This window comes from Takifugu rubripes, chromosome 2, assembly GCF_901000725.2.
Source record: "Takifugu rubripes chromosome 2, fTakRub1.2, whole genome shotgun sequence".
Classification (NCBI taxonomy): domain Eukaryota; kingdom Metazoa; phylum Chordata; class Actinopteri; order Tetraodontiformes; family Tetraodontidae; genus Takifugu; species Takifugu rubripes.
Genome location: NC_042286.1, coordinates 13,878,613 through 13,894,903, shown reverse-complemented (window position 1 = coordinate 13,894,903; position 16,291 = coordinate 13,878,613). Strand labels below are relative to the sequence as shown.

The 16,291-nt window shown below is 48.5% G+C and overlaps 2 protein-coding genes across 5 annotated transcripts in view; both read left to right on the top strand.

Annotated features, from left to right (window-relative positions):
* Nucleotides 1-2,351: 2,351 nt before the first annotated feature.
* Nucleotides 2,352-7,258, top strand: zfyve21 (zinc finger, FYVE domain containing 21). The gene is given in 8 exon segments (XM_003962847.3): nucleotides 2,352-2,504; nucleotides 2,506-2,532; nucleotides 3,496-3,546; nucleotides 4,098-4,266; nucleotides 4,333-4,408; nucleotides 4,734-4,825; nucleotides 5,875-6,005; nucleotides 6,139-7,258. Coding segments are annotated over 8 exon segments (681 nt in total). The 5' UTR covers nucleotides 2,352-2,405; the 3' UTR covers nucleotides 6,175-7,258.
* Nucleotides 7,259-8,401: 1,143 nt separating this feature from the next.
* Nucleotides 8,402-16,291, top strand: part of LOC101067672 (transcription factor IIIB 90 kDa subunit-like) — a 35,356-nt gene continuing 27,466 nt past the window's right edge. For 2 of the 4 annotated variants that reach the window (XM_029828266.1, XM_029828246.1), the window contains exons 1-6: nucleotides 8,402-8,681; nucleotides 9,749-9,948; nucleotides 10,883-10,963; nucleotides 12,894-13,067; nucleotides 13,959-13,990; nucleotides 16,066-16,138. In XM_029828266.1, coding sequence (XP_029684126.1) covers nucleotides 9,765-9,948; nucleotides 10,883-10,963; nucleotides 12,894-13,067; nucleotides 13,959-13,990; nucleotides 16,066-16,138 — 544 coding nt within the window. In that variant the 5' untranslated portion in view covers nucleotides 8,402-8,681; nucleotides 9,749-9,764. Of the gene's footprint in view, nucleotides 8,682-8,828; nucleotides 9,012-9,748; nucleotides 9,949-10,882; nucleotides 10,964-12,893; nucleotides 13,068-13,958; nucleotides 13,991-16,065; nucleotides 16,139-16,291 lie in introns of those variants that run through there. The other 2 variants (XM_029828259.1, XM_029828253.1) reach the window with 2 other exon arrangements.

Below are 16,291 nucleotides of genomic sequence, written 5' to 3'. Positions count from 1 at the left end.
CAAACGTGTCGATCTCAGTTGTTGATTTACTGAATGTGAGCAGGAATGTTGGATTAAATGCAGAAGCTACTGGTTAGCACTAAGTAAGCCTCGTGTGAGCAGGGGACGATGTTGTGGGGGTTTGTGTTTGTTGTCCTTATAAATGGAGGCCTTACTGGCTGTTACCAAACCAGCCGGTCACTTAGCCGCTAACTCTCTGTTTCCACTCCTCTCCTCCAGAGCGAAATAAATCGTTCTGAAGAAGAGTCGAGACCTGGAGCGCCAGCCCCACACCGACCTGGCGCGCTGAAGGCCGTGAGAGCCACTTCCTGTCTTGACCCTCAGCTGTCGGCGTGTGTGAAACGTTGCCGACTGTACAGTTTCTGGGTATTTGACACTGATTTGGGGGTGTTTGTTCCTTTTAATGAGTACAACTGGAGAAATAGTAGGAGAGAAATCACGATTCATCCTTTTAATCAGGAGGTGGTTTGTAATTTTAGCTGTTTTGATGTCACTTCCTGCCTGTGTAGTTAAGGTAAAGTGGATGTCGCCAAATAACGATTAACATTAAATCATGAAGAATGTTTGATTTGTGTTTTCACATAACCTGAATGGTAAAGTCAAGGACCGAAAAAGAACACCATCTATGCTGAGGATCTTAGTTGTAGGAACAGTTTCTTTCATTTCTACCCAGCCGAACAAGAGTTTGAATCAAATGTTTAAATTATTGTGATAAAGTTCTGCTGTTTTTTCTCTCCCACTTGAATTTGCACTGACAGAGTTGTTTGGGTTTCAACCTGATTGAACTTTAAACTCGACTGTTTTTTTAAACTTTAAACGGATCCACCGGCTTTTTAGGTCCTAAAGTGACATTAGCATACATTATTGTCTCCTCATCGGACTGTGTATTGGGGGGCCATCTCAGCCCGCCTTTGGTGAATGTCGTCATTGATTGTCCCCACATTTTAAGACCAAATATGTACATAATGTATATTTTATATACATTTTTCACTTGGAACAAAAATATCTTCATCATTCAGTCATTTCGTTTGTTCATAAACGAGCGTGTGTGGAGAAAACTACACTACCCAGAATTCCAAAGCGCCACCGAGCCTCTGATTGGTGGATTCACTTCCGGCTCGGCCCGTTGGCGGCAAACCTGTTTTTCAGCGTTTGAAATCTGGTTTCTGGAGAAAATACAGTACAACAAAGGTTCTGTGTGATTTTTAATCATTCTGCCCGGCAAAATATCTTTTTAAAAGACTGACCTGGACGCTTGTAACAAAGGTTCAGTTCAATTTAGTCGAAATTTTATGGAATTTAGGTTATATTCATCAGACATTGTCGGCAGATTTTAAGCAACACTGTCCTATTTATCAGCTGCTTGAAGTTTCATCTCTTTTTTAAACATTGTTTTTGATTATTAGCTGCGTTGGTTCTGATCGGTTTTGGACCCACACAGGTTCGATCCGACTGTTATTGACATTTTGAATTGTGCTGTTCTGTGTTTACGTTTGTTGTTTGTCAGTGATGCGTGTTTGTGCTCTGTGGTTCATCTGAGTTCGTCAAAAAATCAGAATTTCTCTTCAAGGGTCAATTTAGTGGCACATGAAGGCCAAACAATTCTCAGGAACTTTACACACACACACACTTGTGTGAAATTAGACAGTAAAGTTTTGTCTTCGACGAATTCTATTTAAGTGAAGTTGAAAACATCAAAGAAATTCAATATCAGATCAAGCTTCAAATGTAATGTATATTTGCATTCACACCAAATTTGAATTAAAAATATTTATAGAGATGTGGTGTGAAACAGGATTGTCATCTTTTTTATTAAAGAAAAATAAAAAGAATTCTCTATTTTTGTCCTTAATCCTCATGAGTCTAAAAACTGGAAAAGTCAAATGATGTCGCCAGAAAATTAAGAAAAAGATCAAAAGAAATTAGAACCAGTAAACTCAGACAATGGCTATTATTTATTCCTTTCATTTTTTGAAACTTTCACCTTGGTCTTATCAAATCACTTTGCACAGATTCTCATTTAATTTACATCAGAAAACAATTTCAAACTCATCAAAATCTGATCCAATCAAGTTAACTTGTTTATATAAGTTTAATATGTTGACCAACTATGGTGGGTTATCACTGAACAGAAAGCAAAAAAATCATTAATCATCCAAAAAAAAATTATTAAATGAAGTAATAAGCAGTTTTTAATGGGAACAGTGGAGACAAACGTTTGTTTTTGTCATAGTTGGACTTTAATTTCACTGGGACAGGATATCAAAACAAAGCGCCGAGTCAACCACGTGACATCAACTCTGTGCCCCGATTGGTTACCGCCCCTGTCACTCATTGGCGGGGGTGTGTCTACTCCATGGTTGGGAGGCTGGAGTACAGCGACGAGAAACAGCTGCTGAAGCGAAATGTCTTCAGTCCCTGACGGAAAAAAACTTCGTGCGGAGCCCAGCGGTCTTCGCATGGTACCGGAAAATGGTGCCTTCAACAGTCCGTTCTCCCTGGACGGAACCGCAGTGGGTCCCGGATCAGGAGGTGAGTCCTGTGTGGGGGAATTTGACAGCGAGAACGATACGAGATCCACAGATAACAGCGTCAAGCTAGCTAGGTGATTGAAGGCTGTAACATCCGGTTGAGGTTTATTCAAAACAAAGGCGCTATTGTTGGGGTTGTTTTTAGAATGTTGTCATTTCCCGCACTATAACTGAACTTAAAGAACAACCACATACACATCAAAGTAAACATAAATTTAATTGTATTCCCTATATTCAGTATCTTAACTATCCGTCTATCGAGTCCGTCAGGGTATCGTAGCGAACATGGACCTAATTCAAGGGCTTTTATTTGTTTATTGAAATCTTCGACTTTCCGGTTTTTATTCCGGTAACTGCGAAAATTGACTACATTTTATGGCAGTTTGCCGTCGACCTGGGCGTTCCAGGTACCATCAGCCTGGCAAACATTGTCCAGTAAATAGATCATGAACTATAAACTGTCCGTCTGACGCAGATACGATGTTGGACTTGATTTTTATCTTGATCTTGCGTCATCTGTCGGCTACGTGCGCACTTGAGCTAGTTTATTACCTTGGAGTAGCATTAAAAGGTGCTATGCTAGCCCTCAAGTAGTGTGTACTTTAACTTTATCTGGTTTGAATAAAGACACTGCCGGAGGCCAAAACAAAAAAAAAACTGTTTGCTAAAGTGAATCGTCCTCTAAAGTCCTCTCCTTTCATAAGAGCAGACTGGAACGGCAGCCAGCAAAGTTAATAATTTCTCATCTGTTGCAGCAGATCTCTGTGATGGTGCTAATAAACTGTCTCATCTTGACTGAAGTGTAAGAAATAATCCCGAGTCTGAGTGCAACTTTCTGTCAAAGTCATCAAACTTTATTCAGATGATTCTGGTTCCGAAATGAGTGGAACTGAAAAATCGCTGAATGCGCTGGGCTTCATTGCGTAACATCCTGTTTTTCTCCGTTTCTTCTTTCTGCCTCCAGTGTCCCAGATGTATGCAGTGTGACTCCAAGTTCGACTTCATCAGGAGAAAGGTCCGTATTGTTTTCCGGCTGACAGCAGCTCTCAGCTGCAGCTCCTGTTGTTGGTTCTGTCGCAGGGTCGCTCCGCAGGCGCCTCCTGGCACAACAGCACGTCAGAACCGAGACTCTGACCGCAGCCCCTCTAAACATCTGGGAGCATTAGCAGCAGAAACACGCTGGCTACCGCTAGACCTTCACACCTCCCACACCTTCAAGTTCCTCTCGATTACTTTCATCCCCTGTTTTAGTGACTTTTCCTCCAGTTCTCGGAGCAACAGTTTGAAGTGATCCGATTGGTTGTGATTTAGTTTCCAGTGGAAAGTGTCAGAACAGAAACGGGGGGGGGATCGACACGCTGCAGTTTGTGCTGACGGACTTCCTGTGTTTTCATCAGTCAGGAGAAAAACAACATGAGCTTGGTCTTTTCCCGTCCCGCGTCTCCTTAGTTACACATCAGAATGTGCTGCAAAGTTCCCGCTGAAGTTTGAGACGGAAAACGAGAGTGTTGGGGCGGCTCGGTGGGGGGGCGGCGCTCGTTGATGGTGTCGTCCTGTTTCCTGCAGCATCACTGCCGGCGCTGCGGCCGCTGTTTCTGCAACAAATGCTGCAGCAACAAGGTGGCGCTGCCCCGCATGTGCTTCGTGGACCCGGTGCGACAGTGCGCCGAGTGCAGCCTGCTGTCCCAGAAAGAGGCGGAGTTCTACGACAAGCAGCTCAGAGTTCTGCTGGCAGGTCAGAACCGGCGTGAGGGACCCACCGGCTGTGTGAATGTTACTGATTGGTGCTTTTATCTCAAAGGGGGAACCTTCGGCGTCACTTTGGGGACGACAGAGAAATCTGAAACCATGACCTGCCGCCTGTCCACCAACCACAGGTCAGTTCCAGGACCGTTCCAGGGCCGTTCCAGGACCGTTCCGGGGTTCACAGGCGGGTTTGAGCAAAGAGCCGAGGGACGTTTTCACCTGTTACAGCTGGGAAACTGTCTTTGATGTTTGCCACCTCTTTGATGTTTGCACGTCCCGCGCTCGTGGCTAAAATAGCCGATGGCGTTCTCCCCGGCCCGGGCGCCATCCCACCCGTCCTTCCTGTCGCTATTTTCGAGAGCCGGAATTTAAGCTGGGCAGCAGCAAACGTGTGCACGAGGTCACGCTCGCGAGCGTGGCGGCCTCAGTCCAACCCGCTTGTGTTGTGAACCGCAGATATCTGTTCCTGGACGGCGAGAGTCACTTCGAGGTGGAGCTGTCTCGCATCTCCAGCATGCAGATCCTGGCGGACGGGACGAGTCCAGGAGGTGAGACCTGACCCCCCCCCCCCCGGTCCCACAACACCCCCGAAGGTCTTGTGGTTCTGGTCTTTGGCTGCTTCCGTCAGACGTTTCAGTTAAGATCAAAGTAAAAAGTGTAAAGTCGGAATCTGTGAGCAGCTTTTTTCCTCCTCCACTAACCAGCAGATGAATATCAGGATCTCGAGACTGTTGCAGGTTCTGAGCACTAACAAACTGTTTCTTCTGTGCTGCCTCGCCGCGGCTCCGCCTCCTCCTCTTCTTCTTCTGTCTTCAGAGAGTGACGTTCACACGTACACCAGTCTGCTGGACAGTCACGGTGAAGGTTAGCGCCTGTCTGATCTTCTCCTCACGCCATCGCAGCTCCTTTCCCTGTGTGAACGTGACCCCTGACCTCCTCCCTCTGTGTGACATAAGCCCCGCCCCTTCTCCTAATCAGTCGCCTGATTAACGGCAGAGAAACGCATTCACATTTGATCCATTAACGATTCATTGATAACCGATATCCGCCCCCTCATCTCATATTGTCCCGTCAGGCCCCCTTAGCTAAAGGAACGTCAGCACTAAACTCACCATTTGTGATGGTTCCTGCTGCTATTTACTCACAACTTGTGTGGTCTGGTTCCCTCACTGAGGCTTGGATCCAACCAAGATCAGGTTCCATCCTGTGGTGCCATGTAAAAGAATCTTCTGCTTCATGATTGGAGGAAACAGAAAGCAGCAGAACAGGCTGATGCAATGCTCTAATTATCAGCAAAACGCTGAATATCCTGCAGCATCGCCTCCAAAGCTGGGCCTGAAGGGCGGCGATCCAGCCGGGTTTTCTCTCCTACCGGGCAGGACAGAAAGCCCGGCTGGATTCTGACCCTTGTGGACCGGCGTTGGACGCAGCTGAACTCCAATCAGGAAATTAGACTTCTGCTTCTTTGGTGATTGGGAGCGTTTTTGATCACAGATATTTTCCTGTTCTAGTTCTTTTTAATTGACCCACTCACCTGTTGTGCGTGTGTGTGTGCGTGTGTGTGCGTGTGTGTGCGTGTGTGTGTGTGCGCGTGCAGGAGGGACGTCCCGAGCCAGTGGGATGATCCTTCACTACAAACCGATGGGCTCGCAGGACGGCCAGCAGCTGCGCCTGGAGGCCACGGAGGACAAGAAGGCGGCGTCGCTGTGGCTGGCCGCCATGCACAAGGTAGACACACCTGACGGACAGGTAGCATCACCGCTAGCCTGACGTTAGCGTGAGGCCGAGCAGGGCACTGTGGCGCCCCCTGCAGGGCGTCCGCCGTCCTACTGGGGCAAACGTTAACTCGTCTTTCTCTCAGGCAGCCAAACTGCTGTACGAGTCGCGGGACCAGTGAGGCTCCGCCCCCACAGCAGCACCCAAGTGTTCGGCGCCCCGTCCCGGCGGGTCGCCACCTCTGATTCGGACTCTTCGCCGGCTCTCGGTACCAGACGTCTTCATGGTCGATTACCTCTGTCGCCACTGTCGTGTTTACCACAGATGGGAGGACTCTTCTTATTTTTTTACATCCCTCTGTCATTTTAATGATAAACCCCCAAAAAATCAGCATTTCGGACTCTTTGATGTTCCCACGTTTGTACGTTTGTGTTGAGCCCAGTTGTGCGACACTTTTGTATTTTCACACGGGGGGGCCTCCTGAACCCCCGAGACCTGTTTCTATGGCGACGGTTTTATACAATATTCCCTGAGGAATTTTTAAGGCGGTAGCTGAAATAGTTTTAAAGCTTTTATTTTCATATTTTCCCCTTCAACTTCCTGCTGTGGTGACGTGTTTCTTTTTTACTGTGTAATCAGTTTTTAACTTTCTGCTTTAAGTATTTTCAGATTTGGAGACTTCGGAGTCTCGTCGACGCATAAATAAATGCTTTAATGTGCTTCCACGTATTGGGAGTTTTGTATCCGCCCTTCTGGTAACTCGTCAACTCGTGCGCGGACGTCCACAGCTACAGATATACGAAGGGTCGTTTCATAACGTCAGTGAGCAGGAATTCCCAAAACTAAACAGTTTTCCGACAGGTGAAGGTGATTCTTCCATCGTTGGTCAGGAAGTGGAGCCGCAGGTGAATCACAGGCTGTTTGCTCCGCTGATGCTTTTATTTCAGCAGCTTCTCGTTGCTCCTAAACCCTCCTCACGTCTTCCTTTTCTTCTAAACTTGAATGAAATGAGAAGTTCCAACTTAGAAAACTCACTTCTGTTTGCATCGAACAGTAAAATCACGTTTCACTCCTCCTCGTGATGATGTGATGATGATTATTTCCTCTGTTCTACGTTTAAAACGTGCGTTAGTTCTTTATCACCCCGTCAGCGTTTGTACCTGCACTTTATTGCTGACTGGTTTTATTTCTTTCTCTTCTGTTTTATTGCAACAAACCTAGTGGGTTTATTCTGTTCTCAATAAACTTACCTGTTTATACAGTTATCTTGTTACGTGTGTCATTAATTATTATCATTTGTTTCTCCAAATGTTGAAGCCCTGTCAAAATAAATAATTGGAAAAGTCAAACACCGATTTTAGAAGTCTTTAAATCGATGTTGTAATAACGTGCATGTTAAATAATGACAAAAGAATGTTACAAAAGAAACATGGAGAGGGAAAAAGACGCTGTCACTCTGGAGTTGCGCAGCAGTGGCTCATGGGAAATGTAGTTCTTTAGCTGCTGACAATTATTCATTCACTTTGCTTTTTTTAATGTATATATATTCATGTAAGTATATCCCACATTCGTATATCTGGAATGTAAAGTATGTAAAGACGCACTTAATTAGTTAAAAGATACAAAAACAACGTTTTGGGGTGAACATTTCCGGCTACTGACGTCAGCGGAAGCTTTGCTGTCAACAGGTAAATTCATTTGTTACCTGTTACTGAATCTGAGTATCACCTGTATCCATGATCCATCTCTGGACGTTTAAACACATATTAGCATTGTGCGGAGGCAGTTTTGTAGCAAATGAAGAAACCTAGAGAATTATATTTAAAGGTTATGTTTTATTTTTTCCTAATAGAATCATTTATTTAATAAAACATTCATGTTTATACGGTGGAGCCAGAAGGGCTGGGCAATTGTCACGAATGCTTTATTAATTTAATGTAAAAAGTTAAATTTCCCCTCCTACAAGTGTCTCAACATATTCGTTGCTGTCTGAATGGTCAAGACATTAAAAAAATGGAAGTTTTAACTTTAATTTCACCTGATTAATTCGACTAACACCAACTAATCTTCGTTCTATCTTCTATTATATATTTCCTATATTTCCACTGTTGCTTGTTGGGGGTCAGGCCCTGAATTCTGTAAAGCACCTAGAAACTATTTGGATTGTAACAGACGCTATATAAATAAAGATTGATTGGTTAATTGATCAATTGAATTAAACGTCTAATTAAAAAATCACTGATAGAAACCTCTCAAATCAGGGGGTGAAACGCATTTATTATTCACAGTTAAATCCTAATAGTTTTGAAGCACAGCTAAGTTTAGAACATTTAAACATCACAGTTTTACTGGCATTTATTTAGACATCCCATAATGTTTACAGGAGAGATTTAAACGAGCCGCTCGTTGTGCGGGGCGTCCCCCCCGCTCTCACTTGGTATCGTCCGTGTGTGCTGGAGCACATGTGGGTGCGTGTTGTGTTCAGGTTTTGCGGGGATAAACGCAACGTTGTGACCGGCCGATCGCGTCGTTTTTCTGCGGCGTCAGCGCCCCGAACCTCCGCTGCCTGGACCCTGGACGGAACCTCAGACGCCAGAAAAAGGAGTTTTTCTGTCTTTTAAACCGCAACAATCGGCGGGACGGCGCGGGAGGAGCTGCGAACCGGACTGTTGGGACACAGGTGTGAAGGTATGAGCCGCACGCGCTTGACTTTGCACGTGTGCGTTAAAGAGCAGGCAGCAGCGCGTGACTGAGTCCAGATGAGAGGGGCTGCTAGCATCGTTAGCTGTCAGCAGCTCCATGTGAGCGCGGCTCCGCCTCAATAAACCTCATTTAACACCCGAGAAATCCGAGCGAGAAAAAGGACGAAACTGTGGAGGCCGGTTGGATTTGCACGTTCGCCGTTTGCAGCGTGTTGATTGAGCTTCATTCGCCGTGAAGACGCGGTTAGCCGCCGGTGCTAGGTAGCCTGTGCCACGTTAGCAGCCTCGGAACTCCAGTCAGCTGGCGGATACTCGGGTACTTTAGTGCGGGATACTCGGGTACTTTAGTGGGGGTACTCGGGTACTTTAGTGCGGATACTCGGGTACTTTAGTGCGGGTACTCGGGTACTTTAGTGCGGGTACTCGGGTACTTTAGTGCGGGTACTCGGGTACTTTAGTGCGGGTAACTCGGGTACTTTAGTGCGGGATACTCGGGTACTTTAGTGCGGATACTCGGGTACTTTAGTGCAGGCCGTCACGTACTCGAGTGTTTCTTGTTTCACAGCATTGGGAGGTTTTTCAAATGTCTTTTATTTCTATTTATTCTGCAGAAGAGCGGTTATTGATGTGTTGTTAAAAGCACCTTAAACACAATCACATATAATGAAATAACTCTTAGATGATCTCATTTGAGGAAAAAAAAAAACTCTGCTAAATTAACTTCCTGAACATTTGCAATAATAAATTAATTGGTGTTATTTTTCATGTAAAAGTACAACTTGAGTGTAAATAATTGACTTTTGAAGACAGGAGGACATTAAAACCTCTCAATAAACCCTTGGGAACGACTGAAGTCGGTCCAAAAGGTCTAAAGAAGTTTTGTCAGGGCTGGAATTTTGTTGTTTGACCTTTGACCTCCAGCATCTCATTTCATCCTCCGGTTCGGAGCAACTTTTACGTCAACGTTGAATGAATGAAAACGTGGTCGTTATCGCCACTGAAGCAGGTTGAAGAGTGTCACCAGGAGGAGCTCACGCCGTTATTTCCCATCAGGCTTTGAGGCGGCGCCATGAGCCCCGGCGTGTGTAAGAACTGCGGCTGCACGGACATCGATGTGGACCACGCCCGCGGCGATGCCGTCTGCATGGGCTGCGGCTCCGTCCTGGAGGACAACGTCATCGTGTCCGAGGTGGAGTTTGTGGAGACGGGAGGCGGAGGGTCGCACGCCGTCGGACGCTTCGTATCCGCTGAAGGTGCTTAAAAACCTTTCTTTTTTTTTGTTTTTTAAATGTTGTTTGGGTCTTTGTGCAGGTCAACAAAACTTTATTGACCAATGAAACTGCCATCATTTTCTTCGGTTTTCCAGCATTTTACTGTTTTGTACATTTTAAATGATTCAATTTTATGTGGACAAGTTGAAACTTTCAGAGCAATCAGCTGAGCCTGATGTCTTTCGTGACCTTTATTGATCTATTAATTGATTTGAATTGAATTTGTCAACTTGGAATACGTCTTAAAGCTGACCTTGACCTTTCACGCGCTGCCTGACACACCTAATTTCTTACATTGGTTGTTCATAAAACGAGCTCAAAAGATTTCAAAAACAAAACCTGTTTATCCTGTAATCTGAGCAAATGTTATTTTAAGAGTGTAAACCTGAGACTCACCAGGAGGGTGAGTCTGTCGTTTATGTTCATCTCCTGACCTTTGACCCCCACGCTGCAGGATTCCAGGTGTAGTTCCCACAGGTGTCCGCTAGATGGCGCAGTTGCACAAGATTTGAGTGTGTCGTCAGGCTTAATCGAGTATTGATCGTGTTTTAATTTGTTTTATGCTCATCAGTTTCCCCCCCTCAAGAAATACAGAAGTATTAAAATAATGTCATAACCTGTTTTGTATTTGGACAAAAAAGTAGACAAAACCATATAATTTAACCAAATAAATGAAATAAAAGCAAATATTGTAAATGATAATGAATGTTTCTGTTCATGTCTTTTAGAGGTCAACAATAATAGATTTATTATTTAGAATTAAATGTCCAAACTACACTTTCTGGGTATATTTTTTATAGAATTTAAACGACTATTCAACCGTGCAGATATTTACATTTTAATATTAAATCCTGACAATCATCAAGACACGACGAGGGCAACTACTCATCTATGAAACTGTTCTGCCTCTCTCCAGGAGGGGGCGCTCTCATGACGTTCGGTGATTCTCACCTGGGCGGCATGGGGAGGGAGTCCAGGGCTCAGACGCTGGCCAGAGGTGAGTGACCAGCAGGGGGCGCGGTTTAAACTGCAGGTTAGAGATGAGGAAGAGGAGGATGAGGAAGAGGAGGATGTTGGTGTGACTCTTCGGGTGTTTTTCTCTTCACTCACTTTAATCTTGTCAAGGGCGCTCGTCAAATCCCCACCTGGGAACGCGTCTGTACTCAAACCTCACCTGACAGACGAGTAATTAAAGGCTTCGCGGCTGTTTTTCATGTTTGCGCCGACCTGTTTTATCACGTTGTGATCAGAGGGCCGTTATTACCCCGCCCGCCGCCACCGTCCCGGCCAACAGAACTCAGGATTAGAACGTCTGTTTTTGATGTCGGGGCCGATCAAAGCAGTCGAGGATGCTAAAGATCAAACAGCAAATCGCATTTATTGGCTGAAAGGTCTTTTTTTCCCTATTTTTTGTCACACTGCCCCCTGCTGTTGGGAAGCGGAACTGCAGCGTAAACATCACAGTTTAAAAGCTCTTAAAATCACCACTGAGCAAAAATCTGACTCTGCTGGTTCAAACGGAACGAAAAGTGGCAGCAAGGAAGCGAACTGACGGGTTTGGTCTGAGCAACCAGCAAACCAGCAGCTGGTTACCACGACGACTGGCGTCTGCTCTGCCGGGGGTGTTCCAGCTTTGTGTGTGTGTGTGTCCTGGTGAAGTGACGTAGCGCCCTGTGGCGGCGATCATTTCACTGGGGTAATTGTTTAAATATACTGTATGTTGCCGTGGCGACATTCCTGAGGTGAATCTTTGCCGTCTCCTCGGATTTTTCTTCTCTTTGATGTTCTTCTTTCGTCTCCACGCAGAGACTTTCCCTGGCGGCCATCGCCCCCGTCTGACCACACACTGACTCATGCCAGTGAGGCGTAGCCCCGCCTCCATCGCCCCGCCTCCATCCGGCAGCCCTCCAGGGGGCGCCGCGGCGTGGGCGTGATGACGGGGGTTTTACTGTCGCTCTGGGGAGGATAGAGGTGAATCACCAAGGCTGAGCCGGTGATTCACCTCTATCTGGAGCCACAGCTGTCGAACCTGATCTGGGGTCAGAGGTCGTCTCGTTGCCGTCGGTTTCTCTGAGCTTTAGAGAAGCTCCAGAGACATTTGTGGACGTCCCAGATTCTGTTGGAACCGTGTCCGTGGTCGCCTTTCCTGTGGCGCCGGAGGCAGGTGAAGGGCGTCCGCAGCGCCGCGTCTGTCCTACTTCGGTACGAACGAGGGCGGCGGCAGCTGCCGTCCGTCACGGTCACAGCAGGGTCACGTGTTCAGGTGTGCACGGCAGGAAGTTGGGAGCGTCCGTCACGTGGGACGTCCTGGTTCACGTTGTCCTTAAAGTGTCATCGTTCCGATGATCAATGAGCAACTGTGTGCGTGTGTGTGTGTGTGTGTGTGTGTGTGTGTGTGTGTGTGGAAACTCTTGGTTACCTTGTTGAGTCAGAGTCCGCATGTAAAACGTGTCTATTCTTGTGAGGACCCCTAATGACGTAAAAGAAGTGTAATGGTTACAGACCATAATGACGTCGTCATGGCTACACGATGGCGTCGAAACCGTTACAGGGTGAAGGGGAGGGGCTACTTTGCTGCCTTGCGTCATCTGTGTTTCATGACAGGAAGTTGTCTTTAAGAGGTTTTAATTTTGACCACGCCCACTGTGCTGTTGGCCACGCCCACCCAAGGTCAGGTCCACCAAAGATGATGTGAGGAAGAACGAAGCAAGTTTAACTGTTGCCCAGGTGTACGTGTTAAAAGGGTGTGTGTGGTGTGTGTGTGTCTCTGTGTGTGTGTGTCTCTGTGTGTGTGTCTCTGTGTGTGTGTGTGTGTGTGTGTGTGTGTCTCTGTGTGTGTGTGTGTGTGTGTGTCTCTGTGTGTGTGTGTGTGTGTGTGTGTGTGTGTCTCTGTGTGTGTGTGTGTGTGTGTGTGTGTGTGTGCGCAGCCAAGAACAACATCAACACTCTGGGCCTCCAGCTGCAGATGAACAGACACTGTCTGGACACGGCCTTCAACTTCTACAAGATGGCGCTGGCCAAGCACCTGACGCGGGGCCACAGGTGCGCGCACGTGGCCGCCGCCTGCATCTACATGGTGTGTCGCACCGAGGGGACGCCGCGTATCCTTGCTGCTCTGCTGCCTTTATTAAACTTTTGAGACGCTCGGTCTCACAATCGGCTGTTTAGGGGTCATTGACGACCTTCATCATCATCATCATCATCATCGAGGTTGTTGCTTGCTTTCACCTCTGAGGAACTTCCTGTCACACAAAGAGAAGTGTGTGTCCCTCCCTTCCCCCCTCTCTAACCCTCCCTCCCTCTCTACCCTCCCTCCCTCCCTCTCTACCTCCCTTCCTCCCTCTCTACCCTCCCTCCCTCCCTCCTCCTTCCTCCCCCCTCTACCCTCCCTCCCTCCCTCCCTTCCTCTCTCCCTACCTCCCTCCCTTCCTTCCTCTCTCCCTCTCTCCCTCCCTTCCTCCCTCTCTCACCCTCCCTCCCTCTCTACCCTCCCTCCCTCCTTCTCTACTACCCTCCTCCTCCTCTCTACCCTCCCTCCTCCCTCTCTCTCTACCTCTACCATCCCTCCCTCCCTCCTTCCTCCCCCCCTCCACCCTCCCCTCCCTCCCTCCCTTCCCTCCCCTCTCTATCTACCCTCCCTCCCTCCTTCCTTCCTCCTCCCTCTCTACCCTCCTTCCCCCCTCCCCCCTCCCTCCCTCCCTCTGCTCTGCCCCCCCTCCCCCCCCTCCCCCCCCCCTCTCTTGTTTCTGCCCTGTTGAACATCTGTGGGAGCTGATGGAGGATCCTGCTGTTGTTCCTGAGCAGAGCTGGGAAGTGTTGAATGTTTCCACCCCCTGCTGTGAGGACACGTGAGGACGGATCTGATCCTCCGTCCAGATGCTGTCTGACCCGGTGAACAGAGCGGCTCACCTTGGAGGCAGGCGTGGGCATCACCATAGCGACCAGCGAGGGTCCGACCTGCGATGTTTCGTGGCCTTAACTGCTGTTTCCAGACATGTTGCTGGACCTGAGCGACGTCCTACAGGTGGGTCACGCTTTCACTCCCTCCGTGTTAAAAATGCCCGAAGTGTTCGTCCCAGCGTCTGAGTGTTGCCGTAGAAACGCAGAATTCCCCCCCCCAGCAATGACGTTAGGGTTCGGTCCAGGTGGGTTACAGCTGCTCACTGTTGCCTCTTGAGGCGACACGTGGTATTACAAGAGGAACACGCTAGTAGCGCCGGTTAGCGTCGTGGTGGATGTGGACTTTAAAACCCTCCATCGTGAAGACAACTTTCTCTCGACACCCTGTCGGGCGACCTTGCTCGGCGGCGCCGCTCATCCTAATTGGTCTAATTGGACGATGATGACAGACTCCGTCTTTATTGGATTTACTTTAATGATCGGAGCAGCAGCTCCGCCTGGAAACCTTCCAGAGGAATCCCAATTAATCTTTTAAAGTTCTGAAATTCAGCAGAGGCTCATTTTTCCCGTCGTGCGCCCGGTTATTTATGGAATTTGTGCACCAGTTGATGGAGGAGCGCGTTGAGCTGGGGTGTGGCGTTCAGGACCAGCCGTGGGGGGGGGGGGGTTGCTGAGTCACAGCTGGTCTGGGGGTTATTTTTACGCACCCAGCTGTCTCGTGGACCTCCCCCCACCCTGTCCACTCCCCAGTGTGAGGCAGGGAGGGTCCGTGGGGGGGGGGGGGGGGGTCATTGCGCCGCCGCTGCTGGGTGGAGACGGATTGTTTGGATGAATGAGCTGCAGATTATTGATGGATCAATATGGGCTGTAAATCAGCTGCAAGGGTCACATGGTCAGAATGGCTCAACAACAGGTGGGTTCCCCCCCGCCTCCATCTGTCGGGGGGGGGGGCATCCAAACCCACAGTGCTTTATGTGACCCCCGATTGTGGACCCCCGATTTTAAGAGTGTAAAACTTCAATCTCGTGTCACAGAAGATGATGTAGAACGTTGGAATGTTTGGTTCGGGGGGGTGGGGTTGGGGGGGGGTCGTCCTGAAGCTGATGGGGCGTTTATAAACCCTTTATAACCCTCTAGACACGCGGATGTTTTCAACCCTTCATCTGAAACGTCGTTTCAGGGAGATTTGATGGCACCTTGTTGCCTCGCCGACGAGGTTCTGATGGTGGGATATTTTGAGTTGACCTTTGACCCGGAAGGTTTCCCTCGCCGCTTCAGCGGAGACGAGCTCGTTTCCTCCGCGGCTGTGATGATGCGACCCGTGGTGACGGCGCCGGGCCCGACGGGGAAGTTCTGCTGCTCCTCAGACGTGACGAGATGAACCCGGATGTGGTGGTTGTAAAGTGGATTTTGGGAGATTTCTTCCCCGCCTTGATCTTGTTGTTGTAGTCATTTGGCTCTGGCGGGGGCCACATTCCTGCCCCCTCCCCTTTTCCTGCTGGAATCCAGAACCCAGAAATAGTGCAGCCCCCCCCCCCCCCTTCTGACCCAAGTTCACGACCCGTTCCTGCAGCTCTCTCAAACCTCGGCGCTGTGATGAGGATGATGATGGTGCGAGTGATGAAGGAACAGCTGCTGTTATTCAGCAGCCTCTCAGATGGGGGGGGGCTCAACCTTCTGGAGGTGTGTGTGTGTGTGTGTGTGTGTGTGTGTGTGTGTGTGTGTGTGTGTGTGTGACACACAATGACACATCTGTGATGGGAGGTCCCAGCACGATAACCCCGCTGACGTGCTCGCCCCCCTCCTCTCTGACAAAGACCCGACTCATCAGATCCCGTTCCAGTCAGAACCGGATCAGGGCTAATCCCAGTCAGGGACGCGAACCCCTGGACGAACACTGGGTGTTTAATCGGCCCAGTTTCCGCTGCTTCTCGGGCCCCGACTCCTCCATCAGTGATGCAGCAACGGCTGAAAGGAGCCAGATAAAGGAGCAGAACCCTGAGTAGAACCCAGAACCTCCCCCGCTGGCTGCAGCAGGAAATCAAAAAGTTCCCAAAGTTCCTCCAGTAACCTCGGAGTTGAGACAAAGACCCTGAGCCCAGTGTTGAATTGTTCTGGGCTCAGAACCAGATGGAATTCCTCCCGCCAGCAGGTGGTTCCGCCCCTGTTCTTTACCTCTGTCGACCCTTTTCTCCGCAGGTGAACGTCTACGTTCTGGGCAGAACCTTCCTCACGTTGTCCAGAGAACTGTGCATCAACGCTCCAGCCATAGGTACGCACTCACCTGCACCCACAGCGCCACTCCGGGTTGGAACGTGCACGAAGGTTCAGAACTGCAGCAGAATCTGCAGGCTGGTTAGATCCCCGACCCAGAGCAGGAATAAGGAACCCACACCGGAGAGGGTCCACTCTGGGATGAACGGGT